At 38.9% G+C, this 18,335-nt stretch overlaps 1 protein-coding gene across 22 annotated transcripts in view; it reads left to right on the forward strand.

Annotated features, from left to right (window-relative positions):
- The window catches only part of DLGAP2 (DLG associated protein 2), a 445,650-nt gene extending 432,167 nt beyond the window's left edge, over nucleotides 1-13,483 (forward strand). For 21 of the 22 annotated variants that reach the window (XM_038132407.1, XM_038132404.1, XM_038132410.1 and 18 more), the window contains 3 exons: nucleotides 3,528-3,680; nucleotides 4,511-4,528; nucleotides 6,022-6,437. In XM_038132407.1, the coding sequence (XP_037988335.1) occupies nucleotides 3,528-3,680; nucleotides 4,511-4,528; nucleotides 6,022-6,240 (390 nt within the window). In that variant the 3' untranslated portion in view covers nucleotides 6,241-6,437. Of the gene's footprint in view, nucleotides 1-3,527; nucleotides 3,681-4,510; nucleotides 4,529-6,021 lie in introns of all 22 variants that reach the window. The other variant, XM_038132402.1, reaches the window with a different exon arrangement.
- Nucleotides 13,484-18,335: the final 4,852 nt, after the last annotated feature.

An 18,335-nucleotide genomic window follows, 5' to 3' on the forward strand; every position in this document is an offset into this window, starting at 1 on the left:
AAAACCTTTCTTTGCCTCTCTCAAATAGCAATTGTACCTTTTCCTCCTGACTGTCCCTAAACCTCAAATATTGAAATTTTGTTGTCTGCATCACATAACCTATAATCTGCTTATATAATTTTCTTTGCTCGTTGGGGTTTGTCACATAACTTCCAAGGCAGAACATCCATTCTGCAAAGACCTACTTGCTACTTTTCATCCATAAAGTTAAACATCCAGAATACCTGCAATGAAATAATACTGAGAAAATAATGCCAAAAATGTCATACCTTCTGGTAGAAAATATTAAGATACATGGTCCTCATTAGAAAAGAATCCAGTTTATCAAAAACTCTGTCAAAACAAGAATTTTAACAGCTGTTATTGAATAACAGAGGAAATATACAAAGTCTGACAAGCAAGAATTGAGCACATCTGTACTATCAATTATATAAGGTGTGCCCCCTATTTAGTAATTTTTTTTTTCATAACAAAAGAAGGGAATCTTTATCATTGTCGGAAACTTTCTGCAAATTTAAAAATGCCCTCCATTACCTGGTTGATTAAGCTGGGCAAACTAAGATTTGGAGAGCCTAACCTCCACTCCACTTCATTTATCTTCACGTGGGCCCAGCACTCATGCTCCAGAGCATTACTGTAACAGCAAGTGCAGCTCCTGCTCAGCACAGCCATCAGCTGTTTGGGAGAAAGAACAATCCATTACTGCAAAAGCAATAGAGAGCACAAGGAGAAATCTACCGCTTTGTAGAAAGCACAATCAAAAAGATGGCAAGATTTTACTTCTCTTTTTCTCTTTTGGATAATAAACCTCAGAAGTCCATAACAGTGGCTTTACTCCACTCTCAAGATTTAGATTCTGAAAATCCTTCACTTTCATTAAATCAATAATGAGCTCTACAGAAAGCAGCAACTGCAAAACTGACTGTAGGTCATTCATGCCTGGAGGCTTTTCTTCCTATACTTAATGATAAAGTTTGTTGCTAAATAGTCATTTAGTGCATACCTACAGCAGGGTTTCCATAGGCTCCTAAGGCAGCATTCTCAGTGCCCCAGGGGAATGCTCCCAGCTTGTGTACTCCCTTTCTCTAAAACATACAGCATGTACAGGGCTGCCACATGGCACTTTCTCTGACAGTGTTCAGCATCTGTAGGCGTAAATGTAGGACACAAAACAACAGCATTAATTGTGCCAGTTCAAAATGCAACAAGAGTTTCAGAGGAATACACTTACTCAAACTGAAATTTAACCATGAAGGTCACCTATGGACTTTTCTAAAGGATCATGGGAACTTCAAATGGCACATTTGATTATGTTCTGTGTTAGGAGCTCTTATCAAAGACTCTCACTTAGGGTAAATTCATAGAAATGTAAGCTTCAATGGAGTTTTCTATTTTATGACTCTGGCTGGCTATCTCCTACATTTATACTGCTCCCACTAAGTACTTAGGAAAATGTCATTACTGATTAATAACTAGTCTCTTTTGCATTATTAACATTACTTTTTGTAACACCCTTTTTTTTTCTTTGAAGTGTCCTTCTCCATGTTCTCTAGTCAGCACAGATCCTGCTCAGCCTGTATGTCATGGTTGCAGGCTAAAACAGAGCAGCTTGAGCACCACCAAGGTGCTTGTTGCTTGCTTTAGGCCTCCTTTAAAAAGAGGGCTGTGAAGCTGAATTCCAAGTAAGATACAAATAAATAAGCAGTTTCTGAGAAGAAGCAGGTTTAAGCCAATCTTTTCAAAACTTAGTTGGCTGTAACAGTACTCATTTGTGCCAGCATTTATTCATGAACTGGGGATGTGTAAGAAGCAGGAGGCAGCCCTCTTGTGTCCAGAGCACACACAGCACAGCCCTCTGCAAGAATTGTGCTGGAGGCCATGGTCTTCACAAACACTGTGAGCGGAGTGGGGTGCACAAAGGTACAGAACAGCAATTAGCCTTGATTCAGAAGGCAATGCCCTTGCAATGAGTGGAATAATTTTCTGGCTGTTTCAAGGAAACTGGGGAGAGTGAGTGAGGAGACCAGGCAGGAGACAACAGTTGCAAGATAAGACAGACTGCTGTGGAACTCCCCTAATGAATTTCACCCCTAATGAAGTATTGACCTCTGTAGAATAAGTAACCCTACTGACATAAATTTTAAACTGTTTTGTAACAAATTGGGATCCACCCAATGCAGTAGTTTTGAGTAAACACTAATCTGGAGTTGTAATGTTTCCTAGATGTCTGTTATAATCTATATGGCCAGTTCTCTTAAGTCCCTGAAGCTCCCTATTAAAAGGAAACTTCTAGAGAAGAAGACTTGTAAGTTGTTCTTGGCCCAGATTCCAGTAGGGGTCTAGATGTGGGTGACACTACATGTTGTCATGCTCAGTTCCAGGCCCTAATCTCCCACAGTGGCATCTGTAAACCCAAGTTTGAGCAGCAATTCCTAGTTTAAAACCCTTAGAAATGTGTGATTCCGAAGAGGAATTCAACAGCAATGCTGACTTATCTCCCAGTTTCTAGACAGCTGTGGGGTTATGTTTAAAAATAAAATACTTTTGACCGCTACGTTTGAAAAAGGTGGGGAACAGAGCCTGCCGTAACAGCAGTGATGCTGACATAGCAAACTGGTCTTTACAGGTTTTGGCCAGAAAGGGAGGGATCCAGAGTCTGTTTGTCATGGTTTTGACATTCTCCCAGCTCCATTCTTTAGACCATCATAATGCCTTTCTCCTGTCCTGGAAGGAAAAAGGTATTTCTTCATTACCTTCACAGACATGTTTATCAATTAAGCCGTATTTCAATAAAGCGGCAAAGCTCTCGAATTAGTACCAGTGCTCAGAGAGTATAGGGTTGGCTGCATACTACCTTATAATACAATTTTTATCCAGCACTGGCATCAGGTTCATTATCAAATACAGGATCATCTTGCTAATTGTTACCACCAATGTTTGCACCATTAAATCTTAAGCACACAGAGCCTCTTAATTGCAGTACCTGGCGGTAATGCCTTCCCAGTTCTTGAGTGTGATTCAGCTCCCTGGAGAACAAAATCCAAGCATCCCATCAAGATTTCATACTTCATGTATACATTTGAAGACAATGTAAACATCAAGTTCAGCATAAGGTGATGTCTTTGTGGCATTGTTTTGTCTTAATCAGCTATCGTGAATGTAATTTTTAACCAGGAAGACTTCAGGCTGGCTGGAATGCAAACCACGCTCCCCTTGCCTTTAATAATCAGCAGACAGAGGCTGTCAGCTTGTTCCTTTTTAGAAATGCAGGTCAGCACAGCATATGGTGCGAAGGAACTTCCCATGCCGCAAATTCAGGAAGGCTCGCGTGTGACATCCAGCTCATTCATGTTTGGGTTGTGTAGGAGGCACAGCTTTCCAGTCACAGCTCCCAGCTGCAGAGCACGCAGAGCCTCAGCACTGAGCAGTGCTGCAGCAATGAAATCTGGCACCATGCCCTTCCTGCCTCAGTGCACACTGCTGAAAGCCTCGTAGAGTATTCATGTTCTCTCCTTTGTGCACTACAGGACCCGAGTGCCATGCCAAGACCAACTTCCCAGGACCTTGCAGGTTTCTGGGACTTACTGCAGCTCTCAATTGAAGATGTCAGCATGAAGTTTGATGAACTGCACCAGTTGAAACTTAATGAATGGAAAATAATAGAATCACCTGAAAGGAAGGTAAGCAGACCATGGACAATACCATTTACTCCCCATTTGTAGTTCTGCAGTCTCCTTGTGTTAAACACAATAGTGAAACACAATAGGTTTCTAACCCTGGGAAGTATTTAATTGGCATGGCCCAATTTTTACATGGAAACTTTCATCAGATGTCAGGAGTCTTTTCTTTTTTAACAATGCTGAGCTGAAATATATAATAAATAAAATGGATTTTGCTAAGCTAGTTTACTCCATGACACTTTTGTTCAAATTATTTGATTAACATTCTAAAGGCTAGAACAGACATATGTTCTTATTAATTCAGATGGAAGACAATAGCCCAAGAATTCACACAAGGTAAATTCAGCACTCTGCTACATTTGGGGCAGCTCAAACTTGAACACTGCAGTGTTTAACCCTGCCTGCATGACACAAATGATAATAGAACTGGAATGAGAGAAAAGCACGTGACAGAACATAGCACAGGTCATACTAAAGCTCAGCTGACATACTTCTGGGGGACAAAGTGCTGCTGGTGAACTCGCTGCACTTCTGCCCTGCAACCCCATCTCTTGGGAGATGCCCCACATAATGCTTACAAACCGAAGGTGACAAATTGCCCATAAAAGCAGTGTAATTCTGAAAATGCCTTTCCCCTTTCTAGAACTTCATCCCTTACCTTGATTATCCCACTATCCTTGCTTATTATTGTATCAGTCAGATGAAAACAGCATTTGGTTTGAGTCAGTACTGTTGGCCTCAGGTGAATATTTGTTTGGTTTGGGAGGAATTAGGAGGCATTTTGACAACTTTTTCATTTCTTCATGCTCCTCTTGGATTTTAATTTTCAGCCAACGGGTTGGTGGATGGTGAGTTTGCAACTCTTGCTTACTAGTGGCAACTGGAAGTAAGAAATTATTATAGTGACAGCAACAGTGATATTCCTAAGAGGGAAATAACTAGAAGTGGAAAAGAAAATAAGATGGGATGACAGGAATGGAGCTTTTATGAAAACAGGAGATAGAGAAAATAAAGACAGGCAGAACTGGCTATCATGGGGAATAGCATCCCAGGCTGTTGCACTGTTCCTGTTTAATGCAGAACTATGTTTTTAAATAAACATAGTTATTTAGTCTTGGCTATTGCATTTGCATAGTAGAGTAAGAATTAATTTTTAAAAAACCAAAGAAACCCAACCAAACAAAACAAAACAAAAAACAATGAGGAGTCTGTAAACCATAAGCATATCAGTTCAATTTTTGTATTATTTGGATCCTGCTGTGTATCAAATTAACTGTGTTCTCCATAAGGAACAGCCCATACTCTGGACTATTACCATTACTTTAAGAAATTATATAGCAAAAAGATCTATCATAATAACCGTACCTGTACAAATGAAGTTATGGAGTCTTCATCTTCAGGGTTATACAGTCCAGTATTAAACATGAAATAAAAAAAATAATAAATAAAAGACCAAAACCAAACCAAACTGATTTAACTTCAAAGTTGCATCTAATTTCAAGTGCACTTTGAATGGAGATTGTATGAAATCACCTCCAGAGGTCCATCTCTTCTAACCTAAATTATTTTACAATACCTTGATTATAGACCCTCATATGATATTTTTCAGTCTCTAAATGGTCCAAACAATTCTTGATTTGGCACCTGCAGAGAAATTTACAGCTCCTTTGGTAACAAAATCCACTGACTTCACTTTATAATTTGATAATTCTTCAGAATAATTTTCTTTAAAATGGCCCAGGCTTGCAAACAGAACAATTAGCCCTATGTTCTCTCTATGGTTGGTGCTTGAATGTTTCCATAGAGCAATTCCTGGAGGAGACTAAACTAATAGACATGTATACACAGCTGCTATCTCATATCCAGCTGAGGCTAAACTCAGTATGATTAATTTAATCAAAAATCCTGTCCTGCTAATCTTAGAGAGTCTTTTCACTTGATCAGACCACACAGATGCGCTGAATTCTTATTGGAGAGCCAGTGTGTTTTCTGTTTACAATGAGTGTAGTAATGTGTCAGCTTAAATCAAACAAATCCATATGAAAGTGAGGTGTGCAGATTGCATGTGCCAATACCTGCAAGGATGGTGGAAGGAAGCGCAGTCTTTTTTCAGGCACAGGAACGCAGAATGCATAATGGTTGTCAAATAAGAGAGTTTTGTCAGTGTCCCTAGTGTGGATAGCTGTTCATGTAATCCATTAGTCAGCTGATGGGCAAGCACAAATTGAGCATGCTTGATGTATGTAATCAGTATTTTGCATTTCATGTCTTTGATGTGCATGCTCTGCTGACAAGTACCTTTTACACGCAACTCACCCTTAGTTTTAATGCCCTGTTGCAGGAAGAAAGAAAGATTCCTCCTCCTGTACCAAAGAAGCCCCCAAAAGGAAAATTCCCTATCACAAGAGAAAAATCTCTGGACCTACCTGACAGACAACGGCAAGAAGCTAGAAGACGGCTGATGGCTGCCAAGCGAGCAGCCTCTTTCCGGCAGAATTCAGCCACAGAGCGTGCAGACAGCATTGAGATCTATATCCCAGAGGCTCAAACCCGGCTTTAAAGACAGAATGCTGCAGAGTTCCTTTTTTTTAAACAAAATGCTTGTACAGTTTGTCACTTACCTGGTAATTTTTGTCTCATTCTCTCCACTAAATATGCCCTTGATGTTGTGTTCTTTGTGCCATAAGCACAGTGGAATGCTTTTGATTTCCTCAGAATTTGCTGAGCTCACCGCAAGAACGACTTCTTTTTGTATTTATTGTCTGACTTACAATCAGCTACAATGGATAGGGCTTGTCAAGACCTGACTTATCCAATATATTCTCAGAGGACAACAAGAAACACCTCTTGAGATGGAACCCAGCTTACTTTTTGTTATTTATATTTTTATAAAATGTGTGATAATTAGGGATAAGAATAACAAACTATAAATGGGTGCATCTCACCATTCACTAGAGGCATTAGCTAATCCAAGTAGAAGGTGCTACAAATGTAAAGAGCAGGAAAGAAAGAACCCATTTATCTCCTTGACCTTCAGTTTCTTTTCCTAGAATCCAGCTAACATATTTACCCATGCGCTCTGCCACTCTTCTCATCTTTGTTACTGCAAAATAACATTAGGCCTCTCATCTCATTCGAGTTTCTGGAGATGAACAGGGATATCCAGCCACTATAACTCCAAAGTTCATCAGAAATCAAGAAGCATACAAGTCTGGTGATGGTGGGAATGTCCACTAAGAAACGTTTGCTGTTAGCAGTATAACGACATTCTGAAACCTAAGCAAAATTGTAATGCAAGAGGACTTGAGTGATGGGTGAAAGGAAAACGGAAGCCTTAAAAAGTTAGATCTTCTGTAGTAAGATGAGTAAAGAAAAAGTTATACTTGCTCCTTTGGACCACTCATTGCATTTTTAACTGTTCTTTTACATGTTACTATTATTTTATAAACCTTCTCTCTTTCATTTCAAGAGCTGTGCTACATGTACTATTTCAAACTCTCAAATTGTTATAACAATTGAGTTTCCAGGGTATCCTTGAGAACAAAAAAATCTTGCTTGTTTAAAATGCCAGTTGTGATGTTGTAAACAGTTTAAGAAATATGAATGTGAGTGGTAAGTATATATAAGTTTAAATGGTTATGTTAAGGTAAAGGTGAACTGTGGTTTACAATTGTATTTTTTTTAGAACTATTTTTCTATGCAGTATCATTTATGGCAAGAATAAGGTTCTTGCTTGCTTCAGACATAGAAAAAAAAAAAAAAAAAACTGACTCAAGAGATAAGTGATTTCCAGCCATGGAATATAAGGAAAATAATTTATTTTCAAGCCTCATATTGTCAGAAGAGAGAAGTGGTAGCTACCACAGTCAAGAGGCTTTCATTTAAAACAAATTAGGACAGAATTATTCCACTTCACCTACCTTCCAGAGCCAACCAAGCAATCCAGCACTTAGAAGTCTTCAGGTGAAGACGCAATAAAATGAGCAACATGCAGCCCCAAATACCAAGGTTTGAATCTTATTGAACACAAGTTTAGGTGAAAAGAATGGGAACCCAGTGAGACAGACAGCCCCAGCTACCACAATCCCTGTTTACCTGCTTTAACAAATGCAATGTATTCAGCCATAGGCAGAACAATTCTTTAATTATACTCGAGCACTTTGGTTCTTCACCTGTTGAGCACTTTAAATCCAAATCCCACACACCCTGCAGCCTGATGGATGAGTGAAAACGTGAAGTACCATAGGTTTTGCAGATCTGACATTGCTTCAAATCTGTTTTCTTTTGTTTGGTTGCTTGGTTTTACTTCTTTTTTCCTACAGTGTGTGGTATTAAGCATGAGTTCTGTCTTTGGACAACTGATAAAGCATGCTTGGCTTCAAAGTATGAATCTTTAGAGATGAAGTTTTGAGAAGTTCCTGTGAGAAGACACCCCTGTAAATTGAGCCTGGTATCTGGTATATACTTTACCAAATAGCCTTAAACTATATTTGAAGCAAAAACCAAGACGAATGTATATCCTTCAAGAATGCAAAAAAAAAAAAAAATAAAAAGACAAAAAAGAAAAAAAAAAGAATAAAAATAATAAATCCCTGAAATATTCTTCTATAGATGAAAACATTATATTTCCCATCCCTTGTGTTTTCAAGGCATTTTCTATTAAGGAAAGACCTGAATCCTAGGCAGTGTACAATATTGATGGTACTTCCTATATTTGTTGTACTATTTTAAATACAGAAGTACATGCAGAGACTGGCATCTTTAGTCTTGAAAACTGGTATCTTAAAGTGGAGCTGCTAATTAGAATATCCACACAAAACCAAAGCCAGTATTTTTCCTAGATTGAAGAAATTTAAAATAGAGACACACACACCTGTACACATGTATACATATGGCAGCTGACACATTTTATCTCATTTTCTGTACACTTCCAGGAGGACTCACTCGCTTAACTCACTTGAACCCTCCTACCTGCAGCAACAGGTTATTCAATTAAGACAAGCTATACCTGATCCTGCCAGTAATCAGACTTTATGAAGACAAATTGTTAACCAACCAGATTACAGATAAACTGAGACCCTGGCCTAATAATGCTGACTTGGAGGAGTCTGTGTTCTACATTTCCCATGCTGTTATAAGAAAATTCTCAGTATAAGATTTATAAATCTATGATTTCTGTTTGTTCCACCTTGTTCAAACAAACAAACAAAAAAACCAAACAACTAAAAAAACCCACAAAAACAATTGAAAAAAATCAAAAGTAAACTAGATGCCTACCAACACATATGATAATGTTGTCTGTGCACATTACATTTTGAAGTGCAATATCCTAAATTGTTTTACAGATAACATTATATCTTTTAAGGCAAATAAGCCATTTCAATTTACATATTGTACACTTGGTTAGTTTAGAAAGATAACATTATGCTTATAATATTTGTGTTGCAAATAAATCAAAGTCAGATTGCTTCATTCTCTGACATGAGAAACACCGTATCTTAATAAACATATATCCAGATCAATTGTAATCTGACTCCTCATCACAAAAATAAAAGTCAGTTACAAAACCGAAGTAGGAGGAATATAAATAAACAGAAAGATAGGAACTAGAATGCTTTCTCCTTTGAGAGTTCATGGTATAGACCCACTCAAAACAGCTGAATATAGCAAAATAGTTTGGTGTTTAATTAAATATTAATTGGGCTAATATGTATTTTAACACATTAAAACTATAGAAAGTCTCTGTTCATTTAGTCATTGCCTGTAAAACACAAGTATACTAAACAGAATTCAGAAAATTTAAATAAGGAAAAAGGCCTGAATGGTAAAATTGTTGATATTTCCACAATTATTTTTGCTTTGTATATTTTTTTAGATTTGAAATTCTTTGTAATTTGGTGAAGTACATTATGAAGTGTTTTATTATTTTATGTCCATCTGATTGGAATGGCCTTTGGTAGAATGCAAACATGAACAACGTGTACAGTTTAATACCAAAAAATGATATTTTAATTCATGCTTAAACCTTGACACTATATCAGATTTGAAATCAATCAGGAAGGAATTAAAGCGTGCATAGGAAAGTGTGTGAATTTCATATATATAGATAGATATAACATATATTTCATATAATGGAAATTATTTGTTTTAAAATAAGCCCACGTCCTGCTGTATCAGTAAATTAGTACTCTACTTCCTCAGCACTGCGTCTAGTATATCGTCAAGGAATGTTTGGTCATTGGGTGGTTTGGCAAGTAACTGCTATGTGACAAGCGTCACACGTGGCACAGTGTGTCACACGGGGCCTGCAGCCTCCTCATGGCTTGTGGAAACAGTGCCCTTGAGAGGTTCCTGGCCCCGTGGCACCTCAGGCAGTGTCACCGTTCTGTCCCAGGCCCTCTCCACGCAGGCCCCCCAGCCCCTTGCCAGGAGCAGCGGACCTCCAATCAGCCCAGCTCAGCCTTTCACACTCAAAGCCTTGAGCCTGCCCTGCCCAGCTGGTGGGTTTGATGTCCTCCTCAGCATTTCAGAGTTGGCACCAGTGGCAAGGGCACACTGGAGGCTGACCCATCAATTGCTGGTTTGTGCATGCTGATTTGAGGTCTGAAGCTGGTTTGGCAGCTCCAGGTGTCAAGCTGTGTGCACTGAAAACCTGTGAAACCAGAGCCTCAGTGTAAGGGAGCTTAAATGAATTGTGAAGCAACGTTACTCCCATTACTGTTCCTTGAGCATCCTATGATGCAGGGATACCACCGGCCAACTGCGCTTGAGGTAAGGAATATCAGCAAACCCCTTAATGTCCCGAGAGGTGCTTCCTGGTGTATGACAGGTTGACACCCACACTTACACAGTGCCTTTCATCCAGAAGGATCTCCAAGCACTTTATTAGCCAACACACAAACTCCAGGCTGGGCTGCAGCTAGGACAGGTAACCCAGCATGGCGGGATGCTGGGGGTTCTCCCACCTGTCCCCATGCTGCTGGGAGTTTCCTTCCACAGCACACTTCCAGCATCTGGGACCTCACAGTCTGAGCCTGTGCTGAAGGAGAAGAAAAGTCTCACTGAACCAAGAGGAAGACCTTAGCAAAGCAGAGATGATGGCAATCAGTGCTCATACCATCCCCTAGGGGGTAGGCAGGGAGTGATGAGCATCAAATTATTCTTCCAGAACAATCTCTGTCTTTTCTGCTCCTGACAACGGCAGTGAGGTCCCGGCAGTGGAGGAGCTCCCTGGGAGGGTGCCGGAGGAGACTCCTGGCTGGTGCCAGGCACAGGAGCTGATGGCACTGACAGCTGAGCCCTCTTGGTCAAGAATCTTGGCAAGTCTCCCCTTCGCAAGTGCATTTCCCCCGCTTTCTTAGCGGGAGAGATCCATCCGGGGTTCTTGCTGCACAAGCAGCCTTCCCCAAGCACCTTGTTCTCTCCCCAAGTCTAACACAAGGGATGATGTGGGGCACAGCACTGAGGCATGATGATTGTGCTTTGGTTTGGGCAGGTGCTCTTTTGTGAGACTCAGCCCTAACCCTAAGGGTTCTTTTATGGCAGAGCAATGGGGGCACCTCTCTCTGCATGGACAGGATCAGCAGACGAGAGGCCACCATTTCATACTGCACGGAACAGAAAGAGGATATATACATGTATCAATATATACTCATAATGATTTTTCACTGTCAAGGTTCCAGAGAACCAGATCCAGGAGCCACAGTCAACACTCACTGTAGATTGTGCCACTTTTCTTGCAGCTCATCCTCAACACTGATGGCTGTGGCAGGTTCACTGCCTACTGCAGCCCCATGGTCCATCAGCAGCTATTCACCATGTTCACCTCCAGGGACCATCTTTCAGGAACATGGCACACTCATATGCATATACAGAGTCCTGTCAGGAATTAAGCCCTTTGTATCCACAGAAGTTGCTTAATTTATCTCTGAAATGCAGCTACATCTATGGCATAATGCTGTAGCTGTTTAACTACATAATAGGCTGTTCAGGACAGCAAGTATAAAAGCAAAATTGAAATGGAATGTTGCCCAAAAGAAAATTTGGCCAGCATATGTGGGCTGATTCAGCTCCTCTTAATGAAATAAAATTCCAATAGCTGAAAGGGGCCGTGGCGTTCATTACTGAATGTCTTTTCCAACATAAACAATTCTATGATTCTGTATCTAAAAATGGTATTCCAGATATTTTCTCATTAAATGCATATTCCATTTCATAAAAGATGATGGCAGAAGAAGACTGCACGTTCACTGATCCACCTTTCCACACCCAGCTTTTGTCCCATTACGCTTCATTGCCAGAAGAGAACTGGGCTTTTGAAGTCAGATCGTAGTTAAGGTAAATTAGTCTGTCTACACAGCTTGCTCTTTAACTGAGCAAACATAGAACAGTTTTCATCAGCTGGCAATTAAATTCTATATTTTATTAAGGCCAAATTGTTATTTTTCTAAATTGGTTTTGTTGGATAGGATTTTTTACTTCTCTAGGTACAAAAAACATGGATATTTTCACATAAGCATAAATGAGGAGGAGGCTTATTTGAAAATATAATCATTATTCACAAACATTAGTGAGGAATTTTCTTCTTCTTACCTTGCCACTCTTTCATTCAACACACCATTTCCCATTCCTAAAGCTCCCCTGTCATACAAGTTTCTTATTTGTGAGATGCATTATTGCAGAGCACCGGGCTAAGTTCTGATCCCAGTTGTATTAGAATCAATGCTCAGAAACTGAAACCAGAAAGAAATATCAGATCTGAATCAATATAATTCAGATCAATATCTGACTCAGCAAGTCTGAGGTAGGAAGGACTCTGTGTTCAAGGTAGCAAGAGTGCCATTACTTTGTAGGAGCTCCTTTTTCCTTTCAGGTAGGTCAGAGGCATGCAGAGCGTTCAGTAGTAGATTTGAGTGTCTGAAGAGAGCCTCACAAAGACATGCCAGCTTTGCTTATAATTACCATGGAACCCACATGCTCATATCCATGTTTTGATTTACCCTTTGGAGGTTTAATAAAATGACCATTTCATTTTAAAAGGGCTCAGCATGTAGGTATTATTTAGTTAAATTTATACATTAATTTCCTGACTGAAATAAAATTCCCTTTCAAGTAGCCTGGCTTATGCTCTAAAACTGTTCTTTCCTGAAGAAAAGCCACTATGACTGTGCAGGATTTTCTGTACAGAGACAAAACTCATACTTTCATTTACCATGGACCTGCCAAAATAATCAAGTGTGGCCTAAGGACTAAATTAAATGCCTCCTATAGAACTTCAAGGAATGTTAGAACCAGGAAACTAGCTGTTTAGTTATCATTAAAAGTATATATAAATATATATAAATATATATATACATAAGAAATCATATCAACAATGAGGATGAACTGAGTGCCAAATATTCACCATCTGTATAAAGCTACACTTCACTAGAATTAAACTATTTTATGTAATTCTTTCTCATGCTTTTATGGTTCTTTTGATAAATTCTATTTAGTAGCATGCAGGATACCTAAATTGAATGTACAGTATGTTGTTTCATTGCTACAATAATTTATTGCTTCTCAGTAATATCTTCTTTACCAGAATGTTATTTGTTACTTTGAAGACATATTTGAAAATTGTTTTATTATTGAGTTATTCTTTTTTTCTTGGTTCTCTACTCACCTCCAGCTGATTGTAAGAAAATGTGCTTCACTATTTTGCCCCATGGCTCTTTTATGAAGCTGCCTCTTTCAATTGGTTTATGTATTGTTTATGTTCATCTCCTGTAAATAATTCTGCAATTAAATTTTTTGAGAAAAAATTGGGTACACTCTTTATTACATTTTAAATTTTGCATTAGTTAAAATATGACATTTCCAACTAGGCAATTTGTAGACAACACTAAACTATTATTTTAGACATGTAGCCTTTGGGGTGTTAGGAAATAAATTATAAAAATAATTTTGATAGGATTTTTAGCTGAAATCAAAGGAAGGTGCATATAAAATCTGATGGAAAGTAACAAATAATGGAATAAGTTACACCATTCCATCAATGTGTTTTGATTTAGTCATTGATACTATAGGTATAGAATGTCATCCACTGATTTTGAGTGAGAACATTGTGTATCATAACAAAAAGAATATTAGTCTCTTCTGTTTGAAAAAACCCCAAAAGTGAATTATTTGTAAGCAGTAATTAGTGGGCAGAAGTAACTGAATGGATTTGTTTTTACAAAGTGAATCCCGAAGCATCTCTGTGTCTTTTTACTGTTTGCAACAAGACAACCAAAAAGTGCTTCTAGGCCTACTTCACAGTTTTCAGCTCCTTTCAGGGCAGGCAAGTCTCCTGCTGGGAATGGCTTTAGCAACTCAGCAGAAAATTTGATGACTACTTTGCCACATTTCTTGATTAGACAAAAGCTGTGGCAGGCACGAAACAAACATTGGTCTAAACAAAGGAGGTATCAGAAATAATATGAAAAACAGAAATTTATTTGGCATAGAAAAGTGCCTAGTTGCTTGAATCACTAGATTTATATTGCTCACATATTATATATACTATTGTAACGCTTAGGAGCTCTAGCTACGGACTACTTGTACATTTAAACATTGTACATTTACAAACTGAAAATTTTCCCTCACCGCAAAGAATTTACAGTCCAACCAATAGATAAGAAACAACAGATAGGCAAATACAGGAGAGAAACTGAGAAAGTGAGATGCTATTAATTAAAATGAAGAGCAGCATCCCAACATCCCATCAGCTGTCATTTGTTTAGCAGCCATCGTAAGAAGAGGGGATAATGAAGTGGAAGATACCCTCAGGGATGTCTTCCCAAGAAGGGATTAAGTTCAAGAAAGATGTTTGTTTGAAAATTTAATACTGAGAGGATGAATTTTGGCATCCTGAGCTTCCTAAACCACCTGGAGGTGGAAGATGACATCTCCTGATTTAATGGCTGGTGCTAGGTACAGCATGGACAGGTGGTGTTCGAAGAGGCTGTTAAAGGTCTTGACAGTAAGACCAATAAAATTCAACATTTGATACTCTGATGGCTCATTGCTTCTATGAAGGAATTTTCATTTTTAATATCTCTTGTGAAAGGCTCAAAATTTTCCAGCTATATGTCAGCAGTTTTAATGAGAAATATAGGGAGAGGTTATTAGAGAAGCTTAGTGGTTGTTTTTATCTGTACCCTAACACTGGATGTTATGACATGGAGCATCGCTTACAGCAGTTCTGTACTATCATATCAGAACTAAGGCCTCGATCACTTCTAGCTGAAATTCCAGTAACCTTAGCTTCTCTTAGCCTTCATGAGTTCCCTAAAATAGGCTGATCCTTCCTGCAATCTGGAAAGGATCTCAGGACTAACAAGCAAGCTGTTTCTTGTACAACAGCTTCACAGATGGCTGAATGTCAGCTCAGTATTATAGGCATACCCGTATAAATGAGGAGAGGCATCACTGATGAACTAGTAAGGTCAAGTAAAGCTGGGGCATAGATGTGACATATTTTATTTCAATTGCTGAACCAAATAATCAGGTGCAGAGTACATGCTCTGGAATTAAAATATTTATTCCAGTTGAACTGCGCTGACACTGACAGTGGGTTTGTGGAAGGCTGCTATTGTTTTAACTGTAGCAGCACAGCTGAAGTGTGAAAATTTTGAAATGTAGACAAGTACCTTACATAACCCATGGCAGCCCTAACACAATCCCTCCACAAATTTTGCTGTGACTTTTTAAACAAGCAATTTATAAGTAGCTAGAAGATAACACAGTGATAAAAACTAGGCAGTGCTGGTCTGCCAACATCCTATCATGTCAGCCAATTTAATTTTCCTCTTTAACAAGATGAATGGCCTAAGAAATTAGGTAAAAAAGAGTAGGCTATGATAGATCTTCATTTCACTGAGGCTTTTGATTCAGTTCCAGCATACCATTTTCATATAAAACTAGGAAAATATTCTCTAAATGAAGTTTTTCTAAAATTAAAACTGATGCATCTAAAAATATTGTTTTAAATATGCATATATGTTTGACTATTTGTGAAATCTGAAGGTCTTTTGGAGTATGGGAAGGAAAAAAATCTAACCTGCTCTCAGTACTATTCAGCAATTTCATTGACAGCTTTGATGATTCACTAAAAAAATCATCATTGAAGTGGAGTATTATATTCATTGACCTGGGAATAATTACAGGTTCTGCGGAGGATATGATCAAAATTCACAGCGATCCCAAGAAAACAGACATGCTTTCTAAATTCAGTGTGATGTAATTCAGTGAAGAAGCAACAAAAAATGCTGTATTGAATGCTGTACTAAATGTTGTACTCTGATGTGACAGAACATTCTTTTGAGAAAAAGCAGAGCAAAGAAAATGTGATCACAGGCTAAAGGAGAGTCAACCTGATGCTAAATCAACACACACTAAATCACATGCTCTTAAGAAAAGAGGAAATCTAATAGTGAATGTATTAGCATATCATTAAATTAGTGTGGCTTAACAAATTATTGTGCTGTGTAATCATCCATGTATACACAATCTTAAATTGCAGCGTGCACACATTATTTGGCTTGACATTGCAAGCCAAGGTAAAACAAATTACCCATAGAAGGAAGAAGTCTTCAGATCAATAAAAACCAAACTGGTGTATGGAGACATGGCTCATCCTCCCCCATTCAGGCTGCTCAGTAGAAATCTCCTTGGGCACTGCACTTTGCTTTATGTCAAGTGTCTAACTTGACATAAAGCAAAATGCAGTGCCCAAGGACTTCCAACAGATTTTGGTGGAGATGGTGCTTGTCTCTGTCCTAGGTATGAACTGCAGCAGGTCTGGGATACAGGGCAGGATGCTTTTTGTGTGCTTGTCTGCCTGTGTTTAGGAACCAGACTGTCATATTTGGGCAATGGTGGGATGCAGACTCTCTGAATCTTGCTATCTTCAACTTAGCCACTTCCACCCACATTCTGTCTGAGATGGCAGAAATTACTCTCTGGATCTCAAGCAAACAGTCAAACACAAAATGCTAACAAGTGAGATAGGCAGAAACATTTCATAATGCTTGAAAGTTACACTGACTGGCTGGAATCACTGACTCAGTGATTCACTGAGAAAATGGCAAGTCAGAAGCTGGGGACGTAGGGACATTTCCTGTGTGCTACAAGGGTTCTTGTTCCACTTTGTTCAATACTGTTGAGTTTGAGTATTAAATCCTGTTTTGGAGGAATTGAGAAGCAGTGGAGAAAATCTGAAAGAAAGTAAAAGAGATTAGAAAATATTTAGAAGGCATAAGTGAACAGAGTTCAGAAGATGAATTTAAAAAAAAAAACAAAACTATTTGTTTCAATCAAATGAGTTGTTATGAGCTGTTAATGAAATTGCTTCCTCATTCCCTGGAAGGAGGTTATTAGCTTCATTAGCAGAAACGTCTAGCTTTTGTTTCTTTGTAAGGGTAGTGAATTTCTGTTTAACTATTTAACTCAAGAACAAGATAGCACACATATCCTGGGTGGATTCGCAGCTGTGATCCACATGTCAGAACTCCGTGAAAAGCCACAGGAACCACCATCCAGCATCCTGGCTGCACCCGTGGCCTGAAAGGGATGTGGCTGGTACCACATCCAGGGATGTGGATGTACCAGACCACTGGTACCCTCATCTCACTTGACAGATGATCCTCTTTAAAAGCAACTGACCATTTGCAAGTGTGAAAGAGGCATTTGGCTGCCAAAGCTGCCAGTGCTGCTCCCCACCTCTTTCAAGAAGGAGAAGCTGACCAGGAAGATGGATACAAGAGGCTAGTGCCTCTGCTGGCCTCAGCATTTGGGGAGGTGAGTGCTCAGGGTCTCCACATCTTCTCCTGTGTTTTATGGGGTTATCTGCTCACAAAGGAACAAAGATGTGCTGTTCTTGAACAAAACACCTTAATACTAAATAAGGGAATTGCAGAAAATTGGTGATACTAGCTGAGTCAGCAATGTTCTTTTCTCTGTATGAGGTTCATATCCCTTTTTATTAGTACCAGCCACTAGGCTGCTTGAGGTGCTACAATTGAGAAAAAAATCTAAAGAAAATTTCTGCTCTACATGAAGAGTAACATCATCTCAGCCTTTACCCCTGAACAGAAGCCCAGATCCTGACCTGCTTAGCCAGAATCTCTTTAGAAGTCTTTGTGGTGGTTTTGTGGCTCTTGTATTCTTTGTGACCCCCAGTGACTCACCTGCATAGGTGAGAGCTATCCAAAATATGGAGGAGCCTGCTTGTCAGAAAGGCTCTGCACCTGTCATTGCCATTCTTGGCTTCCTCCTTGCAACTGAGCACCATCACACTCCCTGCAGAATTTGGCACTAAAATATTTGAGGAGGACAGGGCTTAGGTCAATGGAATGGAAAATAATGACAAATCAATTTAAATGCAGATCCTGGAGGAGTATATTATAATAGACTGCTTCAGACAAATCTTAAAAGGAAATTAGCTTTGGTAAAAATCAAGGATTCAGTGTATTAAAAAGTGACATAATCCCAATCATAAGAGAGGTGATAAATCAGTTTTGCCAGACAGGAAATAAATCATGACTGAACCATAAGGGAAGCAGATGAATGTTATGCTTTGGGGTTTAGATATGTCAAAGTGAATTTTGTAAAATATTTATAAATTTATGAAGC

This window comes from Motacilla alba, chromosome 3 (assembly GCF_015832195.1).
Source record: "Motacilla alba alba isolate MOTALB_02 chromosome 3, Motacilla_alba_V1.0_pri, whole genome shotgun sequence".
NCBI lineage: Eukaryota > Metazoa > Chordata > Aves > Passeriformes > Motacillidae > Motacilla > Motacilla alba.